The sequence below is a fragment of the Bolinopsis microptera genome, chromosome 9 (genome assembly GCF_026151205.1).
Source record: "Bolinopsis microptera isolate Bmic1 chromosome 9, MBARI_Bmic_1.0, whole genome shotgun sequence".
NCBI lineage: Eukaryota > Metazoa > Ctenophora > Tentaculata > Lobata > Bolinopsidae > Bolinopsis > Bolinopsis microptera.
This window is the reverse complement of record NC_087080.1, coordinates 16,810,131-16,834,713: the sequence shown is the minus strand read 5'-3', so window position 1 is coordinate 16,834,713 and position 24,583 is coordinate 16,810,131. Positions and strand designations below refer to the sequence as shown.

The following is a 24,583-nucleotide window of genomic DNA, read 5'->3' as shown; positions in this document are numbered from 1 at the left end:
CTCTAACAGCCCTCTAACAGCCCGCTAATAGCCATAACAAAACGCAAGTAAGCACCGCATTGTATGTGTTTGCCGATTAAAATAACGTTATAATACTTGTAGAATGTATAATGTAGAATGTAGAATGTAGAATGTATAATGTATAATGTATAATGTAGAATGTAGAATGTATAATGTAGAATGTAGAATGTATAATGTAGAATATATAATGTAGAATGTAGAATGTAGAATGTATAATGTATAATGTATAATGTATAATGTATAATGTATAATGTATAATGTAGAATGTATAATGTAGAATGTAGAATGTATAATGTATAATGTAGAATGTAGATGGCACTATAGTAAACTCAAGTTACTAACCAAATACAGTGGCAGAGGGTCATGATATGTGAACGTCAACGAATCTATTTATAGTCTCGAGGAAAACAACAGTATTTCAAACAATAATTATGAACTAATTCAAAAACATGCAAAAGCTAACTTTACAAAACGATTTCAGCTCGAATAAAATACTCGAAGTACCCAATTATTGCAGTTACAAGCACAACTCCATCAGTAATCAAGCCGTACAGCTTCAAAATAAGGGACCCAATCCCAGATCCAATCTAATATCCAATATGAGGGATCCGCTACGGTGGTTCTCACACAGGGAGATACTGATCTCTATATACTATCTATATACTAATATCATTAGTATGCTCACCTAGCCTCAGGCAGCAGGTAAATCTACTACTGTGATATTATCATGCTATTCACTATCAATAGCTATGATTACGTGAACAAAGTCGTTGGAAATTTCAGGGTATCTAGGGCCTGGGTAGTTTAGCGGTTATAACACCAGTCCGGATAGCTGGAGGTCCCGGGTTCAATTCCCGGTCCAGTCCCAGTGCCTTGATTTTTCCGATATGCTTGTTCACTAATTCAGATGCGAAGTTTGAGCTCTATTCGCAAATACACACCACCCAACAAAATCATACAAAAATATGCAATATTTAGACTACCCTTGGAGTGAAGTGCTTAAGTGTGTACCATATGTGTACAGATACACGAGTATTCCATAATACTTGCACTTATCTCCCACCCCAGTATAAAAATTCACTATCAATACTATACGGGTATATTGGTAAACTATAATCGTAGTACAGGGCAAATTATGAATGATATAATGATAGGGTAGCGGCCATGTAATCATAGGGTACGGGTAGTAACTTCAAGTTACTACCAAGTTACTAACTAGGCAAGTAACTAACACAGCTATAATAGCTATAATAACAAAACTAAAAGTTTCCAATTATAAATATTAGTATGGAGTCTGGTTGGGATTCGAATAAACCATAGTGTGTGTACATATCTTTATCATTAAAAACGTTTTCCAGTTATGGATGCTACGGAGCCTCAAACATTGTCAGAAACTCAGTGATTACTCTGATTACGGGTATGAACTCCAGATTAAGGGTCTGAACTCCAGATTAAGGGTCTGAACTCCAAATTAAGGGTCTGAACTCCAAATTAAGGGTCTGAACTCCAGATTAAGGGTCTGAACTCCAGATTAAGGGTCTGAACTCCAAATTAAGGGTCTGAACTCCAAATTAAGGGTCTGAACTCCAGATAAAGGGTCTGAACTCCAGATTAAGGGTCTGAACTCCAGATTAAGGGTCTGAACTCCAGATTAAGGGTCTGAACTCCAGGTTAAGGGTCTGAACTCCAGATAAAGGGTCTGAACTCCAGATTAAGGGTCTGAACTCCAGGTTAAGGGTCTGAACTCCAGATTAAGGGTCTGAACTCCAGATTAAGGGTCTGAACTCCAAATTAAGGGTCTGAACTCCAGATTAAGGGTCTGAACTCCAGATTAAGGGTCTGAACTCCAAATTAAGGGTCTGAACTCCAGATTAAGGGTCTGAACTCCAGATTAAGGGTCTGAACTCCAAATTAAGGGTCTGAACTCCAGATTAAGGGTCTGAACTCCAGATTTAGGGTCTGAACTCCAGATTAAGGGTCTGAACTCCAGATTAAGGGTCTGAACTCCAGATTAAGGGTCTGAACTCCAGATTAAGGGTCTGAACTCCAGATTAAGGGTCTGAACTCCAGATTAAGGGTCTGAACTCCAGATTGAGGGTCTGAACTCCAGATTAAGGGTCTGAACTCCAGATTAAGGGTCTGAACTCCAGATAAAGGGTCTGAACTCCAGATTAAGGGTCTGAACTCCAGATTAAGGGACTGAACTCCAGATTAAGGGTCTGAACTCCAGATCAAGGGTCTGAACTCCAGATTAAGGGTCTGAACTCCAGATTAAGGGTATTAATCCCAGATTAAGGGTCTGAACTCCAGCTTAAGGGTCTGAACTCCAGCTTAAGGGTCTGAACTCCAGATTAAGGGTCTGAACTCCAGATCAAGGGTCTGAACTCTAGATTAAGGGTCTGAACTCCAGATAAAGGGTCTGAACTCCAGCTTAAGGGTCTGAACTCCAGATTAAGGGTCTGAACTCCAGATCAAGGGTCTGAACTCCAGATTAAGGGTCTGAACTCCAGATCAAGGGTCTGAACTCCAGATTAAGGGTCTGAACTCCAGATCAAGGGTCTGAACTCCAGATTAAGGGTCTGAACTCCAGCTTAAGGGTCTGAACTCCAGCTTAAGGGTCTGAACTCCAGATTAAGGGTCTGAACTCCAGATCAAGGGTCTGAACTCCAGATTAAGGGTCTGAACTCCAGATCAAGGGTCTGAACTCTAGATTAAGGGTCTGAACTCCAGCTTAAGGGTCTGAACTCCAGATTAAGGGTCTGAACTCCAGATTAAGGGACTGAACTCCAGATTAAGGGTCTGAACTCCAGATCAAGGGTCTGAACTCCAGATTAAGGGTCTGAACTCCAGATTAAGGGTATTAATCCCAGATTAAGGGTCTGAACTCCAGCTTAAGGGTCTGAACTCCAGCTTAAGGGTCTGAACTCCAGATTAAGGGTCTGAACTCCAGATCAAGGGTCTGAACTCTAGATTAAGGGTCTCAACTCTAGATTAAGGGTCTGAACTCCAGATTAAGGGTCTGAACTCCAAATTAAGGGTCTGAACTCCAGATTAAGGGTCTGAACTCCAGATTAAGGGTCTTAATCCCAGATAAAGGGTCTGAACTCCAGATTAAGGGTCTGAACTCCAGCTTAAGGGTCTGAACTCCAGATTAAGGGTCTGAACTCCAGATTAAGGGTCTGAACTCCAGATTAAGGGTCTGAACTCCAGATTTAGGGTCTGAACCCCAGATTAAGGGTCTGAACTCCAGGTTAAGGGTCTGAACTCCAGATTAAGGGTCTGAACTCCAGATTTAGGGTCTGAACTCCAGATTAAGGGTCTGAACTCCAGATTAAGGGTCTGAACTCCAGATTAAGGGACTGAACTCCAGATTAAGGGTCTGAACTCCAGATCAAGGGTCTGAACTCCAGATTAAGGGTCTGAACTCCAGATTAAGGGTATTAATCCCAGATTAAGGGTCTGAACTCCAGCTTAAGGGTCTGAACTCCAGCTTAAGGGTCTGAACTCCAGATTAAGGGTCTGAACTCCAGATCAAGGGTCTGAACTCTAGATTAAGGGTCTGAACTCCAGATTAAGGGTCTGAACTCCAGATTAAGGGTCTGAACTCCAGATCAAGGGTCTGAACTCTAGATTAAGGGTCTGAACTCTAGATTAAGGGTCTGAACTCCAGATCAAGGGTCTGAACTCCAGATTAAGGGTCTGAACTCCAGATAAAGGGTCTGAACTCCAGGTTAAGGGTCTGAACTCCAGATTAAGGGTCTGAACTCCAGATAAAGGGTCTGAACTCCAGAATCCAGATTAAGGGTCTGAACTCCAGATTAAGGGTCTGAACTCCAGATAAAGGGTCTGAACTCCAGCTTAAGGGTCTGAACTCCAGATTAAGGGTCTGAACTCCAGATCAAGGGTCTGAACTCTAGATTAAGGGTCTGAACTCCAGATTTAGGGTCTGAACTCCAGATTAAGGGTCTGAACTCCAAATTAAGGGTCTGAACTCCAGATTAAGGGTCTGAACTCCAGATAAAGGGTCTGAACTCCAGGTTAAGGGTCTGAACTCCAGATTAAGGGTCTGAACTCCAGATTAAGGGTCTGAACTCCAGAATCCAGATTAAGGGTCTGAACTCCAGATTAAGGGTCTGAACTCCAGATAAAGGGTCTGAACTCCAGATTAAGGGTCTGAACTCCAGATAAAGGGTCTGAACTCCAGATCAAGGGTCTGAACTCCAGATTAAGGGTCTGAACTCCAGATTAAGGGTCTGAACTCCAGATTTAGGGTCTGAACTCCAGATTAAGAGTCTAAACTCCAGATAAAGGGTCTGAACTCCAGATTAAGGGTCTGAACTCCAGGTTATTGCACAGTATCTTGACCACCAGACCACATTAATATAATAATGTTCCTAAACCCTTCATCCGACTACGGGAGGCATGCCTGGTTTGGAGTCTGACGATAGTCCGCTGAGGAATATGTTCATCTTAAAGCCTAAATCCTCGGAGGTAAGCTGAGGTTTGAGGTCTGGTATCGAGGATCTGCGTTCCCCGCTGCTGGGCTCTCTTTCGGGAAGGTTAGGAGTCGACTGAAACGGTGGATATTACAGGGCTCGATATTTCAGTAGTTCTCTGGTCGTGCTTCAACATTCAACAAGAATGGAGCAGTTCGTGCCGCAACAAATAAAAGTGAAGTCCACACTCCAAACTCCACAGTGGCTTAAGTTTTCATAGCAACACGGAGAAACACACCAAGCGTCACTAAAACCTGATTTTGTCTACAACATGTAATATTTACACAGCACATACAAAAGCGAAGCAAGTTCATGCTTCAGTTACAACCCCAAATCACTGCAATAACATACATAGTGCCGAGTGTGATTACATATTATATAGTGTGATCAAACTATAAGATTAACTATAGATTAAATGAAAATGCTTAATCAGCATTAGTGGTTGCTTAATTTGTAAGCGATTTGATCTATTTGTTATCTTGATCTATAACTGATGCTTTGATCAAGGATATGGATCGACAATTTCTAATAATAATAGTGGATTTTTCATCAGGACAAGAATCATTATGGCATCATATTAGAACGAAAATAAATCCTCGAATTCATCAATTGCTGATAATCTACTACTAGTTATAGATGACATTAGCGGAGCACTCCCGTACAGTCTAGTTCAGTGTCGGAGGACAAGAGGATTTCCTGATAGCTCTAATATGAAAACTCTCATCACTATCGTAGTTCTTGTAGTATTGGTCCATCAAGTCAGCCAAGTTCTCGTCTTCAGAACTGAGGCTTGAAGACGAGGAGGAGCTGAACACATCGTCCTTAAACTCTACTCTAGTGGCCGGATCATAGTTTTTTAATTTAACTCCCCGGTAATTCTCACTATCCCCATATTTGGCTTCACAGACATTGTCCTGGAATGTAACTTTAGTGGCAGGGTGATAGGGTGGCAGGGTGGTGGCAGGGTGGTAGGGTGGCAGGGTGGTGGCAGGGTGCTCGTTTAGGGATAACCCAATCTGAAACTTGGGTTAGGATAAAGGATTTGATATTAGGAGGATAGTTATATGTCTGCTTGGATATGCTTAGTAACGAACATGCAGAGTAACATTATGCTTAGTAACGAACATGCAGAGTAACATTATGCTTAGTAACGAACATGCAGAGTAACATTATGCTTAATAATGAACATGCAGAGTAACATTATGCTTAGTAACGAACATGCAGAGTAACATTAATGGAGACAGAATGCAGATAGAGGCGAGGGAGAACATGTTGAAAGCGCGCACAATATAACTAGTACTAGTAAGTCCCACTAGGTGTTGTGTCGGTAAATCGGTTTTTAAAGACGGATCTGTCTGTACTAAACTTCTTCCGTTAGCATGCAGTATTCGCGAGATAAATACATAAAAGTAAACACTTATTGAATAATAAATCCACATAGACTGCCAAACAAACGTGCACACGAACAGACAAAAAACCAACCATTGAGTTTAGCGAATGTACAGGGACGGCCAATTGGTTAGTGGATAAGTGGTTATTTGTAGTTACGATGGAACGTTCACGTTTCATCGCCATGGCAGGTTTAACCGCTGTTATAATGGATGGTAGAGTGATCTTGGAGCCCCTCTTTTTAAGTCCCGTCTTCTGTTTTTGTTCTCGTTTGTTCTCAGTCTCAAGACGACGCTCACCCGGGGTTTTGGTTGGTAGGTTAAATGCTTTCTGTAATAAAATAAACATTATTTAAACGATTCTAGACGGACACAAGGTTAACGGTACGGTTAGAACGATTTGTGCACAAATACGAAGTTAGTTTTTATGAAACTTCTGGAAGAACTGATCGGGTATATTCGGTTCACCTGAAAATCTTCAGTCGAATTTAACGAAGTTGAGTTCAATGAAGAAGCTTGGCTTTCTAATTTTCGTGGAGTTCTTGGCGTTCTTGGAGTCTTTATCAAAGCGGGAAGGACCAATCTCTCTGAGTTTTGACTTGAGTCCAGTAAGTTTGGAGTCGCTGAAATATAATATCATAATTACTACCAATATATAATATTATTAAAGAAATTTCGAATATATAATTTACCCTATCACACATAATAAGAATTAAGAAACCAAAGACTGCATTTAACTTACGGCGGTAAACATCAGGGGGAGCTGAACCCCCACTACCAGTAGGAGATTCATCCGAGATTCTTGGCTCATCTGCAGTTTCATTCTTCTCATCAATCTTCCGTAAAATATCCAGGAAGAGGTTGTTGGTCTTCCTCTCAGCTTTCTTTACTCGTGCCAACTTGTTTATTCTGTAAAGGGTAAGCGTTGATGGGTGTTACATGAACTAACTTACCGTCATCAAAAGTCCCGTTTTGCCCCCCTCCCCCTCCCCCCATTTCACCATCATTCGAGTGAATACAACCAATTACTAAGTCAAGCAACTATAACAAACATCAATCTGATAAAAACTAAGAATCTCACTGCCCCGGAGTCTGACACACTATACTATACACTGTACTATACACTGTACTATACACTGTACTATACACTATACTATACACTATACTATATACTATACTATACACTATGCTATACACTGTACTATACACTGTACTATACACTGTACTATAAACTGTACTATACACTATACTATACACTGAACTATACACTGTACTATACACTGTACTATACACTGTACTATACACTATACTATACACTGAACTATACACTGTACTATACACTGTACTATACACTATACTATACACTATACTATACACTATACTATACACTGTACTATACACTGTACTATACACTGTACTATACACTGTACTATACACTGTACTATACACTGTACTATACACTGTACTATACACTGTACTATACACTGTACTATACACTGTACTATACACTGAACTATACACTGTACTATACACTGTACTATACACTGTACTATACACTGTACTATACACTGTACTATACACTGTACTATACACTGTACTATACACTGTACTATACACTGTACTATACACTGTACTATACACTGTACTATACACTGTACTATACACTGTACTATACACTGTACTATACACTGTACTATACACTGTACTATACACTGTACTATACACTGTACTATACACTGTACTATACACTGTACTATACACTGTACTATACACTGTACTATAAATAGAACTACAAACCTATACACTGTACTATAAATAGAACTACAAACCTCTTTCTAAGATTAGCTATAAGAGGCTATACTATACACTGTACTATAAATAGAACTACGCACCTCTTTCTAAGATTAGGAATAAGAGGCATCATGGGGGCATTCTTAGGGAGACCCATCCTGGGATCCAGACTGTTCCCTGGGGGTGGCTGAGTCTTGATGGGTATAAACATGATACTGCTTCAGAGAAAACAGTGTCTAAACATGATGACTACTTCAAACTTTCAAAGAAAACAGTGTCTAAACATGATGGCTGCTTCAGAGAAAACAGAGCAATAAGATTAGGATACCAACGAGACTACAACTCTGAGTCAGAGTGTGAGATTGTTTGGGTTACCGTAAAAACTAGCTTGATAAAAACACAGACTTATAGAACTTTAACAAACGGAAGAGTTTAAAATACTTCGCTTGCTGACGACGTTTATCCAGGATCTCTTGAGGCCGAGCTTCCGGCGGTGCAGCTTGTCCAGTTGTTTGTTGTACTCTAGTCTCTTCTCCTTCAGTTTCTCGTCACCATCACGGAGGTAGTTGTATCTTGTAATACCTGGTGTGGGGGTGAGGTTTACGGGCCTCTAAGTAAATATGTATCATATGATCTAGCTGCACGGCCTCGGAATTGCAAAATTTCAATTTTTAGACTCTTTGATTAGTCATAGTTATTGGGGAATGACAGTCGCAATGTCCTCTTACTCTTTCATTTAGTCATAGACCCTCTGAATTAATATTTGATAAACTTAACTATAGTTTCAATTTCGAAAATTTCTTGAAATTTAAACAAGAAAGGCAGGTAGCAAAGAGGCAGAATTCTACAAATATCGGCCTCAGTAAATATTGCAGTTGTACCCCCGGCCCAATAAGATCTCACAGGCCCTGGCAAATATTCTACACCCGGCCGGTCAATGAATAAGGTACTGTGTTTTTCAGAAACATTTCAGCACTCCGAAAATTAATAAAATTCAAGATCAAAGTTAGATAGTGTGAATTAAACGATTGTTGTTGAAGTGTTGAGTTTAAACTAGACTCGAAGTAAACTAGACACTGAAATACAATGCTGGTTCTGAGTATGAGACCATCCTCACGTGAGATATTGCGACGTCACACTCACGTTAGTATGTGCAGGTTAGAATCAGTGAGGTTAAAGAACAATCCTATTAATTTAAAAATAATTTCTTTGAAGAGAAAATAAGAGATACGCTAGATGATAGTTAGACCACATTGTTGCATTTGCAGGGAGACACGTTATCTACGGAGCATCTTCGTGTAACCAGCTCAACACGTCAAACATTTGGATATACAGATCAAGTTTTCTAAAAGTAAAACTTTGAGGATAGTGTTATTTTCTAAAACTCTGAGTGTTATTTTCTAACCGGCATAAGATCCCAGCAGCGCGATTTCCTCGTCTATTTTCAATTCCCTCGTCTTGCTGTCGCGTGTTAACTGCCGGTGAGCGATAAGTATTTCGTTGTAAAGCATACTCGTCTTATTTTCTAAAGTAACAAATTAACATAACCTCGTGGAGAATGGAGATATTACGAAGTATAAATCAACATAGAGGAGAATCATTGAAGGGAACTACAAACTTATAGAAATTAATCTTATTGGTGCTTCAGGAGAAATATCTTATGATATGCTTGCAATGGAGTCGACAAAGAATGTCAAAATCGGTAAAACTTAACGAAGCCTCTGCATTATTAAGAGCTGCATGCTAAAATAATTCACGACAAATCAGAAGTGGCTTTTTTCGGACACGTGCCAAGTGCCAAGTGCCGGATTTACTGATAATTCATATTTTCCTGGAATGTGCGTTCAATTTTAATTAACGATTAATTATTAGAAAGATCCTATTTCTTTGGTATTTTGTCAAGCAATCCATTTCAGGCAAAGATATGAGTTTCAGTGAACGGTAAAAAGAATTGTTATTTATTTAATAAAAACAAACTTTCAAAAAAAATACACACATTCCGGCACACCCCATCAAATAATATGTGTAATCCTGTGTAATCCTGCAGAAACCTCACCTTGTAGAGCTGATTGCTTTCAAGAAGTTCCCTTCTGTTGAGGAACTTAGGAATGACTCTCTTTGCAGAAGGAAGGGGGATGGGTCGGGAGCTAGTGAAGATTGTCTCGAACCCAGCTGACGGTTTCCTAATCCTAGTGGTCCCCAGGTTTACCGTAGGCTTCTTATCTGGGGTCTCAGCTTTACAGATAGGATAGTTAGTAAGCTCATGTAATTATTAATTAGTGATTACCAACAAGTTATCAATCAACATTTCGAACTGGCTGTAAAAGTCAACGAAGGTCAATTACAGTAAACAATTGATCCAAATAATGAGAAGATAAGGAAGTGTCTCTAACCTATAACTTTAGACGGTCTGAATCCCCGGCGCCATTTCGGTTGTGCTAGAAGCTCTGACACTGACAGAGAGGTGTGAAGTTCCCTGAAAAACAAAATCTAAAATTTAAAATATTGTTAAACAAAAATGAATTTTAAACTTTTTAATACATCTTATTATATGTAGATTAGACACATAGTCATATGTGAAAAAATCGATTAATATCAGTATGCTGAAATGAAACTACGAAAATAAAAAAGAGATTTCAGGTACCCAATATTTTGAAACAGATCTTCCTTCTTTCGTTCAATTTCTGCGTTTGTCAACGAACTTGGCGATTTTTCGCCTTTCCATCTAAATACAGCAGTGTCAACGGTGCAAAATAGTAGTGCCATTATTCTCAATAAACTTCAATAATGATAAAATATAGATATCGGAATTCAAATATGTCGACAGCAAGTGAGCAAGCATCAGTAAATTGTAATAACGTTTTTCTCCGGCGTTCAACAATGTGGATTGTGGACGAACTATATAGTTCTAGCTGTCCGCAGCACATGATTCACAGTCAATAGTGAATCTAGACTATTTTAAAGATACGTATCATGTAATAATTGTCGAGCAATCTTAAAATCTCTACAACTCTTAAAAAGATGGATAACTCTTAAACACTTAAGGCGCTGAAGATAACACACCCAGATCTATGTTCGGACAGGGACAAAAGAAAATCGCGATTATTTTGCCCAAGAATCGCGATACCGCGATTTTTAACAGACTATACATATAAGATTTGTCGCAAATAATGGGAAAAATCGCGATTCCGCACATGCCGCGATTTCCTTTTGTCCATGTGTTCGGAGGACATTGCTAAAGTGCTCGCTACACATACGACCGGTCTGTGTTAAGCGGTCACAGTGTGATATCCTAGAGTGCACAGGCACACAATAACCACTTTCATCTCCTATATCAGGCAGAAAAGCATGCTAAACATGTCATGGCAATATAACGGAGGTGATCGTGTTCCACTAAATTAATTAATTGAACTGAGCCGATTTAGAAATTTCGTGCCATGACCAGATTGAGGGCTGAAAGCTTGCCATAAATTATACCGACAGCTGTTTCATGTTGGTCAGCTGTACCAGCTAGCATGTACCAGCCAGCCAGCTGTACCAGTGTACTAGTCAGCTGTACCAGTGTACCAGCCAGCTGTACCAGTGTACCAGCCAGCGGTACCAGCCAGCTGTACCAGTGTACCAGCCAGCTGTACCAGTCAGCTGTACCATTGTACCAGCCAGCTGTACCAGTCAGCTGTACCAGCCAGCATGTACCAGCCACCGGTACCAGTCAGCTGTACCAGTGTACCAGTCAGCGGTACCAGCCAGCTGTACCAGTGTACCAGCCAGCTGCACCAGTGTACCAGCCAGCGGTACCAGCCAGCTGCACCAGTGTACCAGCCAGCGGTATCAGCCACAGCTTGACAACTTGGTCAGGACGGTCTAGATACCATACTATATATAACAAGGTCGAACAATGAAAAAATAAAACTTGCTTAGATAGTTTCCACAATGAACTTTAAAGTCAAAAACTCATGTGCTGTCCGAACAGCTTACAAGCCATAACTAATAACTATAAGTAAATGTATCAAAATTGAAAATATGCTTGCAAAGTTCTCATTTCATCAAAGGTTTGTTCTATCTTTCCACAAAAATAAAAGTACTTATTATTCAGTTTAATAACTGAATCCAGACGGGAAATATATTCTTATGAGCCTGAAGATGGGGATCCGAGTTCGACGAGTTGGTTCTAGAAATTAAATAGCTAAGCGAACCAGAATAATGAATATGTTAGAAATATTCAACAAAAACAACAACTTACTTTGGTAAGAGCTTGTCTAGCGTTTCTCTAGCTGTGCTCTCGATAGCTTTCTGTTCTGTTCTGCTCAACACCATCCCTTTCCGCCGACTTTTCTTTTTGGTTTTCCCAGCTTTGGAGCCGGAAAAGTCTGAACAAGTTTTCTCATTAGTTTTCAAAGTGATCGGATTGAGCTAGGGATCGTTCAAGTATTACGAAAAGTTCCCCCTTCTGCAATTTTTACGCAATAGTTATGTTTAAAGTGGCTTACAAAGGGGTAGGCAGTGGCGTAACGTTGCCTGTTGGCGCCCCCCTGCCGAAAAAAGCGCCCCCCTGTTGGCGCCCCCTCCCCTTTTGGTGCCCCTCCCTAAAATTGAACAAATTAGGTGATTTTAGAGAATACGCCGGTAAAATCTCTAAAAAAGTGTGTATCTAGAGCAAAACGCGCAGTTTTGCTAGTACTTTAGTTAAGTTTTCGAAATTGTCCCACATTCAAACGACGATTTGGCGCCCCCCTAAGACGGCGCCCCCCTGCACAGCGGGGTCAGCAGGGCCTTTCGTTACGCCACTGGGGGTAGGGGGTCTAAAATGGCTAAAATCTGGCTTATGTAATGCGTGAATGATCTCTGAAAGCGAAAAATAAAAAACCGAAACCAAGTTTTGCGTGATTTCAGGAAATTGAGTGTTATATTTCAAGCGTAAGACCTTTAAACGCGAGGTAGGAGTCCATATTGAGGACAGTCCCGTAACTGGACTCAGGGTCAGTACTCTTAAGACTGTCGGAGGCTAGCTTCAGTCTTTTCATGTAGGTGCCACCCGCTCCTGCTCTTTTTCTAGCTTTCATCTGCACGGATTAGGAAGACGTTATGGACTGAGGATAACTATTTCCATCCAACCCGCGTCTTTTTGTTAAGTCGACAGGAAGATTAAACAACAAATATATAATTACATTATAATGTTTTATTTGAATAACGAAATGGATTATGATAATACAATAATTTTTTTTCGGTTTCTGTATGATTAAATGTGTAACATGCGCTGATACAATACAGTTTTAAGCTAATTACAACACTACAATTCTATTACATTTATTGAGGACATTACAGAAGAAATTAATTTAATGTAGTTTGAGGAGTCCTCACTCTCCTCACGTCCAACAATGGCGTTTCTCTTGTCGCTAATATAGTGCGCAACTGTTATTTGTTTTAAAGCTTCCCGCAAGCCAGTCTGAGGTGACTCACAGTCTGTCCTGAGAGCGAGAGATGGAGTGTACTGTAACTTACCTTTCTCCGTCTCTTTCTAACATATCTCTGAGAACTCTTAGAATCTGAGTCCTCCTCTTCATCCTCATCTAAAGGGTTCTTTGTGATAATCTTCTCTAACCTCCGCAAGCGTTTGTTGTTGGATTTACGAGATATTCGCTCCATCGTCTTCTCTTGTTTTTTCTCGTACACCTAGTGAGCCATTTTGATAATTCCAAATAAACAGTACAAAATTAAACAATATTCTAAGTAAACTAGTGCAACATTTGTTTGAAAGTATTGAAATTTGATAAAAGAAAGTAACAAGAAACTTTTTATTTTAAGAAGAAGTTTAAAACCTGGTACTCGGACATGGCGAGACGCTCCATATTGTCTATTTGTCTGAAAGCCAGGTTCAGGTTAGTGTTGCCTATCAGCTGTATCGTTCGTTTCACCTGCAATAGCTCACAGTTATCCCTTAAAGCGTACAACTCTAATGTTGACTTGATGTATTGATATGATAGTCAACGTTTATGAGGAGTCATAAATAGAACTGTTCATATTTTGATTGCCTCTAACTTGAATGACACAATCACAAACAATTGTCATCTCCAGAATGATAAAGTGTTCACTCTAAGATAGCTATTTCCGGTCCCAATAACATCACAGCTTCTTATAGCTGTGTTTCATAAACTTGTGTTGAGGTATTTGTGTGACACGTGCAGTGCACACAGCACATGTGAGGGAAATGAGGGCACATGTGAGGACTGGGGGAGACTTACCATACGTTTAGATCTGCTTTACAATAAAGAACAGGGTCCGGATAGTGCAAGGAGAAAGAGATAATGAGAATACAACAAAACAACTACAAAGTAGATTCTACAAGTAACAAGACCAGGATTTCCTGTCTCAGAACATGTTTTACGATGGAAAAGTAAACAAGCAAGCACAAATCTATAACATTCAAATTTACGATTAAGCAGTATGATCAAATCATGAAGATCGATATTCAGTTCAGAAATATCATTATAAATTGATTAAAATTTAACAGGCATATGTATTGGAAATGAGTCCAAACATTGAACAATTCCGTAATTATTTGTACGACTGAGTGGTCAGCTGACCACACTGAAGATATCATACCTTTAAGAAGGATTTGAGGGGAGACATGGCGAGGGTGTTGCGGTAAGTCTTGGAGTGGTCGGTAGAGAGGGGGCCTCCACAGTACACATCCTGGGAGAGGAACTAGTTTAAAGATCTGGCTAAATAGTGTGATGACGTCACGTGACAGTAAAATAGTGTAACTAGTCCATTCATAAACCCATAAATCCGGAGAAGGTTAAACTCAAACAGAAAGCAGTACCTGAAAGAGAAAGTTGTATCTGAAAGAGAACAAGAAATGCTTTTCTTTTGTGAATGGCCGCTCAATTTCCCGATCCGTGATGGCTTATTTTATTATATTAATATAACCTGGGTCCCAAGTCTTTGCTGTTTATAAGCATGCAGATATAGCGGAGTGACAGGCCGAGCGCCGCCCAGTTAATAAGTTAATTCCATATTGAATTTGAAAATCGTGTAACCGTATGTTTATTGTTTAACTTTATTGTTTATGCAACCTGACACGGATCTGTGCAAAATAGTAATTCTAATACCAACAACAATAACAATATGCTATCAATTAGTGCCAGTGGGATACGTACATTATATCATGCATGGTGAAATTAACAATTTACTTGGCGCGACAACAATTATTTCATTCAGAATATCTCGCAAAATAACTTTGCGCAGGCTAGTTAAGAACGTGGGCGACATATTGGCGCTACCATATACAAAAAAAACTCGTTCGCTAACTCTTACTGGGCCGCGCTCAGCCTGTCATTCCGCCGAACATAACACAATTTCCTTATGGGGTTAATGATAGGATTGATAGTTTAGCAAATAAAGATAGTTATAATTGTGAATATGCTAAATTTATTTCTTGTAAAGATAGTTCTCGAAAGAGATCCTGGGCTGATAGACAGCAAAGCGATTTATCTCAGTTTGATATTGACAATATTTTGGGTGAATTACTACGTTTAGTTGTTGAACCTTTTCACAGTGATGTTAATATTTTATTACGTAAATTATTGTTTCCTTTAAATAAGTCTACACTAGTTAAACTTAAAGAGAGCTATTTAAATAAAGTTTTTCAAATTGATAACCTAGACCCTAGTAGATCTCAGATACATTGTATTATAATGGACTTATTCACTTATAAAATTAGACCTTTTAACTCGAGAACTGATAAAAGTAAGAGCGTCCGTAAGCCTAAAGTTTTATGTTCTATTGATTTTGTGAACAAGGGTATTGAAATGTTAAATTTACCTAGAGTTTTTAGATCTCCTAGTTTGAAATCGTTTGTTAATTTTTGTAACATTAAGGAACCTACTGTTGTATATAAAGGTACTGATAATGTTTCTAAGAAGTTATTTAATTATAATAACGTTGTTAAGGGAGACACTGAACCTTTAGAATGCAAATGTCATATGTTTACTGATTTCGTAAATCAGGATTGTGGTCATGTTGTGACTGGGGATGTTAATTTTGTAAAGCACGACGCCTTGAGAAGTCTGTTAGAGAAAGGTCCTTCTTATAAAGAACCTAAAACGATTGATTTTGATAAGAATTGTAATTCGGTAATAGATAATGTTAAAGAAATCTTAAAACCTTGGAGTAGGAAAGAGAAAATCGATAGTGCATGTTTAAATGGTTGGTTTAATGTATTTAGTGATATTGTTAAGAAGAATACTGAAGCTCTTAAAATGAAATATCCTAAACAGCTTAAACGGAAATCTGTGTTTAGTAATGATAAAGCTTGTGAAGAATTAGCGTTTATTAGAAAGTATTTTGTTTTATGTCCGGTGGACAAAGCAACTAAGAACGTCGCTATAATTTGTAAACATTATTATTTAAGTGATATTATACAAGAGTGTCAATCTAATGAGGGTATTGATGATGTTAGTGGGGAGCATGATGTTCGTGATATTAACAGAGATATTTTCAAGTTCATAGAAGACGTTGGGATAAAAGTAGATTCTAATATTGATAATTTGCCTCACATGTTTTCGAGTCCTAAATTTCATAAGCCAATTTTAAAGTTTAGGTATGTTATTTCTTATGCTAATTGTAGTATTAAGCCCTTGGCAGTAAAGATTTCTTTAGCCTTAAAGGCTGTTTATTCAGAGATCTGCCGATATACTAACATGTTGTTTAAAGTAACAGGAGTGAATAGGAATTGGGTCATTTTGAATAATAAGTCGATTTTAGAAGCTTTAGATAAAATTAATGATAATAGCTTAGCGAGAAACATCCAAACTTTTGATTTTTCTACTTTATACACGAATTTAGCCCATAAAGATATCAAGGATGCTCTCAAGTTTACTGTTAAATTAGCCTTTAGGAATAGTAGGAAGAAGTTTATAGCTGTTTAAGATAAAGGGTGTGCTTGGGTTAATAGCTTTAGAGATGGGACTGTGGCTTTTGATGAAGTTAAGTTGATTAAATGTGTTGAGTTTCTACTGGATAATTGTTACTTTAAAGTAGGAGAGATCTTATATCGGCAACATATCGGTGTACCTATTGGAATCAACCCTGGTCCATATATTGCTAACTTAACACTTTGGTATTTTGAGAACAGTTTCCTAGATAGTACGTATAAAAATAGATACTATATTGTAAAGAAGTTAAATAATACATTTAGACTTATAGATGATATTACTACCCTTAACTCTGATGGTTACTTAGAGGAATATTTTAAGTTAATATATCCAGACTCACTTACTCTTAATAAGGAAAATGAAGTAGATAGTGCCGCCAATGTATTAGATCTTGATATTTCGATAAATAGAGAGGGGAAGTTTTCTTGTAGAGTTTATGATAAAAGGGATAAGTTTGGTTTTAAAGTGGTTAAGTTTCAACCTTTGATGAGTAATCAAGCTAGTAGTGTATTATATGGCACGTACTGTTCACAGGTTGTGAGATATTCTAGGATTTGTAATAACGTTGTTGCTTTTTCTGATAGGGTTTTGAAATTTACTGATGATTTAATTGAGTTGGGTTTTAGACGGGATCGTCTTAGTAAAATATACTTATCTGTGGTAAAGAGGCATGGGCTAAAGAATAAGTTTGGTATTGGGTGTGGAAATATTTTAATGCCATAGCTTGACCTATTGGCATCTATTTCTATTGTTGCGATATATTTGTTGCACGTGTTGAATTTAGTTTTATAATAACTTTGCGGCGGCGCAAATCGGAGTCTTAGAATTGCGCGGGAGATTACGCGGGAGATCTATTAGTTTAAATTATTGGGTCAGTTCGTTCTATGACGTGTCGACTACGTTTCAATATACTTTATCCCTACCGTTTTATTACATTTTTACTTTATTTACCTATTACTATACATATCTAATCTTAAATTATCATTTTAGTGGAACTATGTAAAAGGGGATCGTTGCTAGCGTCGAGATTGTCTTAACCCTGCCTTAGTCAGTTGAAAGTCTGATAGCATATGTTCCGTTTGATTTGACCAAACTAATGCCTTTCATTGCTTTATAATACATGTAATAGCCCGAGGTCCCCAGGTAAGCTAACTCTTGTCCTTGCTTGACTCTTTTGTGCCTTCGAGTCATGGATCGGGGAAAATGAGGGCTGACCGCAAGCATAGACTTGGCAAAGCCAAAAGGATCGGAGGAACAGTATTTGATATTGCTAAGTAACCGACATTTTATTTGATGTTGCTAAGTAACCAACTTTTTATTAGTTCCAGTATTTGATATTGCTAAAATGCTAAGTAACCAACATTTTATTAGCTCCAGTATTTGATATTGCTAAGTAACCAACATTTTATTAGCTCCAGTGCAGTATTTGATATTGCTATAAGTAACCAACATTTTATTAGCTCCAGTATTTGATATTGCTAGTAACCAACATTTTATTAGCTCCAGTATTTGATATTGCTAAGTATAAACCAACATTTTATTAGCTCCAGTATTTGATATTGCTAAGTAACCGACATTTTATTTGATATTGCTAAGTAACCAACATTTTATTAGCTCCAGTATTTGATATTGCTAAGTAACCGACATTTTATTTGATGTTGCTAAGTAACCAACTTTTTATTAGTTCCAGTATTTGATATTGCTAAAATGCTAAGTAACCAACATTTTATTAGCTCCAGTATTTGATATTGCTAAGTAACCAACATTTTATTAGCTCCAGTGCAGTATTTGATATTGCTATAAGTAACCAACATTTTATTAGCTCCAGTATTTGATATTGCTAGTAACCAACATTTTATTAGCTCCAGTATTTGATATTGCTAAGTATAAACCAACATTTTATTAGCTCCAGTATTTGATATTGCTAAGTAACCGACATTTTATTTGATATTGCTAAGTAACCAACATTTTATTAGCTCCAGTATTTGATATTGCTAAGTAACCAACATTTTATTAGCTCCAGTATTTGATATTGCTAAGTAACCAACATTTTATTAGCTCCAGTATTTGATATTGCTAAGTATAAACCAACATTTTATTAGCTCCAGTATTTGATATTGCTAAGTAACCGACATTTTATTTGATATTGCTAAGTAACCAACATTTTATTAGCTCCAGTATTTGATATTGCTAAGTAACCAACATTTTATTAGCTCCAGTATTTGATATTGCTAAGTAACCAACATTTTATTAGCTCCAGTATTTGATATTGCTAGTAACCAACATTTTAAAATGGACTAAAGAATAAATAATCTATATTATATAAATCAACAATATTATCTCCCCATCTTCTTGTAGTCATTTTTATCAAAGCGGTAGAAATCCAAGACGTAATTTTAATACGCGTTGCGCAAGGAATTTCGTTAAAAAAGTGTAGGCAAGATAAGCCTAAGTGTGGCAGTGAAAGTTGAAAAATAAGTTGCAGAATAAATTGCAGTGACTGACTGTCAAATGCATTATCGCAGTTCATTTATTTGACTGCACTAACGTTTAGGATTCTTACAGCTGTTATATTTTGCTAATATTTTGTTTAAAAGTTGTAAAGGACAAAGTTCTTGTCCGTCCACGAAAGGTTTTTTATGTCAAGTTTTTGTTTGTCCAGTAAGTAACGTACAATGTTGTCCTTGTATGAATTAATAAACTTATCTTGTAACTTAGGTACGTTGAAGGGAAGGATTTTATTTATTTCGTTTATCGTGTTGTTATATAATCGTGGTCCTACGTTAGAAATGCTATAATCGGTGATGCGTAATCTGTTGAACTTAATTTCAAAATACTGGATTTCTCCTTTCCGTTTGTCTAAGCGGTGACTTTTCAAATATACTACAGATACTCGATGGTGCTACTCCCGTATAAACCTTGTGCATCAAAGTTAGACAGCTTTTAGCAATGAGATTAGGAAGAGCCAAAATTCCTATTTTGTTGAAGATGGATTGTGTGAGATGGTAGTTCACGTTTTTCTTTGTCGTAAAAATAGTTATGATATTCTGAATCAGTGGTTACATATTGCTAGTAACCAACATTTTATTTGTAGGTTTATAACCAACCAGGACGCGCGCCGAGTTGGACTCGTCGACGGTCCATGGAACAGATATTTTACGAGTATCACCCGTTAAACATTTTATTAGCTCCAGTATTTGATATTGCTAAGTAACCAACATTTTATTAGCTCCAGTATTTGATATGCGATGTATGATGCCGGACGAGGACCAGCTTTATGATGATAACAACTTTACTCTCTCTCTTGACTTTACTACACTGGTACAGTAGTTCTGTTAACCTGTCTCTCACCATCAAGCCTAGAAACAGTGTAACTACTCAGGGTGTTACATATAAACCTGAGTCCAATAAAGGTGTTACTCAGAGTTTCGTTAAACCTGAGACAATAAAACAGGATTCTGTGAGTTGGCTTTATGATGCTCCTAATATTAAAATACATCTGTCACAGAGGACATATTACCGGATTATTTTGACCCCGATATTGATCAGGTATCTCAGTTTGAGCGTTATCACAACAGAACGCAAGCTATTTTTGATAAGAGACTTGAAACTCTCGAAAAGAGTTGTGCAGGGATCAGAAGATACGAGCAAGATTTTATCTTTTACTTCCCAGAACTGAGGATGGGTTGGTGCCCGGTGTTCAAAGCGGCGAGTACTAACTGGAAACAGTTCTTTTGTAAAATATACCTTCCACATGTGTACGATGAATGGCGGATTAAGACTGATCAGGACCCTTACTGTCCGTTGGGTAAACTAATGACGGATCACTTAGTTAGAAACCTAGAAATTAAATTGAAGCAGCAGAGTAAAGTTCAACCAGAGTTTGATGGGTTGGGAGCACTGAGTGATCTGAGGAGTGGGTTAGCAGATTCAGTAAAGTTCCTAACAGTACGCCACCCTTACGAGAGGTTAGTCAGCTTGTACACTAACAAATTTAAGGATTGTGTCAGTCGTATGTACTCAAATCCAGACGGGGCCATGGTCAAAATATTCCAGCTGTACAGAAAAACTGAACAGAAGTTTTCTCCCGAGGAGAAAGCAAGACTGATAGAAGAGGCGAGGAGTGAGTGTTTGAAACCTCTAGATGAGAGACAGATAGATAAAGATAACCCTTATATGAACCCTATGGGAGCTACCTTTAAAGAGGTTATGCAGTTGATCATATCAAACTTTATGAATAGGGTGGGGCCAGACTTTCACTGGATTCAAGTAACCAAGTCATGTGATGTCTGCTCTAAGAAGTATCAAGTTATAGAAAAGTTCGAAACGTTGGAGCGGGATCATTATTTCCTGCTGAAGATTCTAGGAGAGGAAGCGCGGTATCCAGACATAGCAGGTTCCCATGATAACCCTAGTGTCAAGGGACGCAACCCTCACGAACTCGTTTTTCACTACTTCTCACAGTTAGATGAGAATATGTTGTGGGACCTACAAGCTGTGTATAAGGACGACTTTAATGCTTTTGGTTACAATCCACATTTTAGAGTGAGGAAGAATCCCTACAATATCCAGAAAAGTCAATGCGGCACTCGGGTCCTTGGTATTGTCGTCGGTATATTTTCCATTATCTACGTTCTGCTTTTATAGTTCAAACAATAGTGAGTTCTAAATATACAGCTTTATAAACCGACTAAGTATGAATGAATGAAATACCTGACAATCCGCACTCCTATAATTCAAAAGCATGAGTAACTCGTAGTGATACGTATGATTTCTAGAAACTTTAAATTACATTTTATTTTTTATTATTTATGATATGATATGTTTTGATTGTTATTAATAAATACCAAAATTTAAATTTGTTTTCCTAAAAAATGTGTTTTCCTAATAAAGTGTAATTTATAAAGAAAATGCGTCCGCTTTTCTTTTGTGGAAACTGGAAATACCTGGAAGATGGAGAAGTTGTCCGCCAGAACCATCTTGCCGTGGGTTGGGTTTGAGGAATTACCTGTGGAAATAATATAATCACGAAAAATAGAAACAGATTAAGTCAAATAAAGTCAATGTGGTGTCTCATGAGTCATGATCTGGGTGATTTCAATGATTATCAAGGTACAGTTACAGTATTGGATTTGATGACACAGCAAAAAATACCTTCGTATCGGAAGCCAACTTGTCTCTCCTTATTTAACCTAAGATCTAAGTTAAACCCTACTCGGTCTGAGTTATAATAATTATACATGATACCCACAAATACTACTTCTAGTGGACAACACCAGATACCAGTCGCTAAGAGAGAGGAAGAAACAAATACTCAACCTGGAACATTGATACTCAATTCTTTTGTAATTATAAAGTAAATTGATCTTGTTCGTTGAATGCAATGTGACTAAGATTTAATTAATGGTGGTACAAATGTGTCAATCAGTATGGTCCCATGTGGTACCATGTTAGTAAAGTAGCCGCCCATTTACCAAACTTAGTTGCGTGGGTGCATCTTTATTGGATCAAACTATTCCTTCCTTAACAATAAAGGAAAAATAAAGAAAATTCTTAATCAGCTGCCTATTTAAAAAGATCAAAAACATGTTGTACGTGAAATAAATATTCAGTCCTTCCAAAATATTCGCCTGCACGTGTCTTTTCTCAAAGAGGTGCTCATATTGTTATTAGAAGTACGGATACAAAGCAGATCAGTCAAGATCCGATCATTCGACAGACTCGTTCGAAATAAACCTCAGTAAAAGCAATTCCTCTTTGAAGTATAACGACTGCACTAGTACATAATCACTAATACAATAGCAGTACGTGTCACGTTCTCCGTATAAACGTCAATGGTCAATGATAAATATAGTTCAGACGTTTTAAATTTTGAGGTAAGGAACGGTCAAACAAAACGAATTACTGGCATATAGTGCGATGATTTATTTTAAACATTACAATTCAATGGGAAATCGTTGGTGTCATCGTTATTTCCAACTTTTAATTCTAGATTATAAATAACCAAAAATTTGCTCGCAATTTCCACCATAACGAAAATTACGAATAGCAAAAGTAGAGAAAAAAAAAACCACCAAATTCACAATTTTTGAAAGGCCAAAAAACTTACCCCGAATGAATTTCAAATGTCGATAAACGAAAAGTAACAAAAAACAGTTTCACATATTGAATGAGATATAAATCAAAATTTGAGTAATTATTAAAAATAAAGCTTCCTTTGATGATAAATCATCTCCTACAGTGCATGGAGCAATGAAGCCTGGTCAGCACGATTAAATTCCTGTACAACTAAAAATGTAACAAAACAAACAATGAAGATTTAAGATTGAGTCACTTTCAATGTATGAGCATTAAGAACCTACCATGAAGATCAGTACCGTAACAAAGGATTCGGTCCATACCGAAAAGTTGGAACTCAAGACGTCAGTCAGACAAGTCAAAGTATAAACAACAAACCAAACATTGTAGTCTAAAATAAAAGTAATGCTTACACAGCTACACTGGAGCTGTAACAAAGAGATTGTTGATATGCTGCTCCAGCGACGAGTCGGGCTACTTTATCGTTTGTATCGCTATTGCACTATTTAGCAGCACGTTTCACTCTTCGGCATCCATTGCCATCTTTTAACTGTTAAAAACGTTATCAGCTTTTAGGTGTGCAAGTTTGGGGCGACAATTAAGTTTTCGGTCGCTCACCTAAAAATAAATTTCATCAGAAACATGAACAATAGATCTTGGTGATCGATAAGGAGTAAATGTGGTCTAACTGTTTACAATTGTTCGTTTAAATGCGATTTACAAACACGATCATATCAAGCAGAATTTTACAAACATATTGAATTGCATTTAATTAAACAACTTTGATACAATCAAATCGCCGGTTGAGGTAATGCATAGTATACGAGATAAACTTTGTTCAAACTAGATCACACTATGCATTATTATCGACTTCGTAAACCGCGGCCTGAAAAACGTAATATTGCCTCTGTGGTTTACAGATTTACTTTTTATATACCGTCTCAATAACATGCAAACTTTTTTAACTGTTTTATAATCGTCTTCAAATATATCCATTGATAAATTCTTTACCTTCAGAAATTCGGAGAGCCTCACCTTAGGAAGTATGTTGCAAGACTTACGAGCATGTTTTTACAATCTGTAATACTTTTCAGCATTGTCTGAACATCTCGTGAGTTGTTTAAATTCAGTCAAAGTAAAAACTATTTAAAATTAAATCCAGGCATCAGATCTAGAAGATACTGATTATTATTAGGGCACGTGATGAACAATAAACCAGATATAAAGTTAAATTTAATGAGTCAGTAGAGGACAAAGCATACTTTTCAAAGCAGGAAACACACCGAGACTCCGCATACAAAGCTTATCTAATACAAGGCGGAAACACGCGTGAAAGGAGATGTGGAGAGATGAGACTGTCTGAGACTGTCTGGCTGAGGTGACATGGAGACCTGTCTCAGTTCTTGGTGACATCATTCGAACCGGAACAGTCAAAAGGACTACATCTTTTAATCTAAAAACCGACAACAGACAATCGGTGCAAAAGTGGAATTGTTAAATAGTTAGTATCTTGTGAGAATGGTTGAATAGAGCGGGTCATAGCATGTGATCTTTACACCGTTAATTCTGTCTGCAATTATAAAAACCATTTTCTTTGGTACATATCGAGTGCTCCGGACATAGATAATCAATAAATCGGTCGGACCGGATATCGAATGCAGATTTGTCGATTTAACAAAATATAATAAAATATCAGTTTCCTGAATATCCGTAAAATGTAAAGTGTACAGCTGATATCTAATAATCAGAATCTTGATCTATTTAATTCAATAAACTGGACAGTGAAGTTGGACTTATCCAAGGATCCGACTAACAAGAATCTAAACGTTTATGGTGACATCTATGTTTGAGCATCCACTATTTAAGCTGTTCA

The 24,583-nt window shown here is 37.7% G+C and overlaps 2 protein-coding genes, 1 long non-coding RNA gene and 1 other non-coding gene across 6 annotated transcripts; 2 read left to right on the top strand and 2 right to left on the bottom strand.

Annotated features, from left to right (window-relative positions):
• Nucleotides 1–437: 437 nt before the first annotated feature.
• On the bottom strand, nt 438–2,727 carry LOC134820520 (uncharacterized). Its single transcript, XR_010160895.1, has 2 exons — nt 1,112–2,727; nt 438–768 (listed from the first exon to the last, which is right to left on the bottom strand). It is a non-coding gene; the product is annotated as an uncharacterized LOC134820520 (long non-coding RNA).
• Nucleotides 814–887, top strand: Trnas-gga (transfer RNA serine (anticodon GGA)). The gene has a single exon. It is a non-coding gene; the product is annotated as a tRNA-Ser (tRNA).
• A 1,366-nt stretch (nt 2,728–4,093) lies between the features above and the next one.
• Nucleotides 4,094–23,262, bottom strand: LOC134820517 (uncharacterized). 3 transcript variants are annotated; one of them, XM_063830943.1, is made up of 17 exons: nt 23,124–23,262; nt 21,579–21,640; nt 14,300–14,389; nt 13,516–13,611; nt 13,199–13,369; nt 12,621–12,759; nt 11,940–12,066; nt 10,341–10,421; nt 10,090–10,172; nt 9,753–9,931; nt 9,102–9,171; nt 8,138–8,278; nt 7,798–7,873; nt 6,648–6,814; nt 6,374–6,528; nt 6,000–6,236; nt 4,094–4,592 (listed from the first exon to the last, which is right to left on the bottom strand). In XM_063830943.1, the coding sequence occupies exons 2-17, from the start codon at nt 21,609–21,611 to the stop codon at nt 4,425–4,427; spliced, it is 2,013 nt and encodes a 670-aa protein (XP_063687013.1). In that variant the 5' UTR covers nt 21,612–21,640; nt 23,124–23,262; the 3' UTR covers nt 4,094–4,424. The 3 variants fall into 3 exon arrangements, with proteins under 3 accessions (XP_063687013.1, XP_063687012.1, XP_063687014.1); XM_063830942.1 differs by lacking the exon at nt 23,124–23,262 and adding an exon at nt 22,995–23,109 and having other exon boundaries at nt 4,341–4,592; XM_063830944.1 differs by lacking the exons at nt 14,300–14,389; nt 21,579–21,640; nt 23,124–23,262 and adding an exon at nt 13,939–14,028 and having other exon boundaries at nt 4,341–4,592.
• On the top strand, nt 19,856–21,422 carry LOC134820939 (carbohydrate sulfotransferase 11-like). Its single transcript, XM_063831607.1, has one exon. It carries the CDS (start codon nt 20,314–20,316, stop codon nt 21,277–21,279), a length of 966 nt encoding a protein of 321 aa, XP_063687677.1. The 5' UTR covers nt 19,856–20,313; the 3' UTR covers nt 21,280–21,422.
• Nucleotides 23,263–24,583: the final 1,321 nt, after the last annotated feature.

Excerpts from the sequence above, each read along its gene's own strand:
- LOC134820517 (XM_063830942.1), bottom strand. The coding sequence starts at position 23,031 with ATGGACCGAATCCTTTGTTACGGTACTGATCTTCATG. Across the intron at positions 13,612-14,299 it reads CCCTCAAATCCTTCTTAAAG|GTGAAACGAACGATACAGCT; the intron begins GTATGATATCTT and ends GAGCTATTGCAG. Across the intron at positions 8,279-9,101 it reads GCTGCTGGGATCTTATGCCG|GTATTACAAGATACAACTAC; the intron begins GTTAGAAAATAA and ends CCCCCACACCAG.
- LOC134820939 (XM_063831607.1), top strand. The coding sequence starts at position 20,314 with ATGGGTTGGTGCCCGGTGTTCAAAGCGGCGAGTACTAACTGGAAACAG.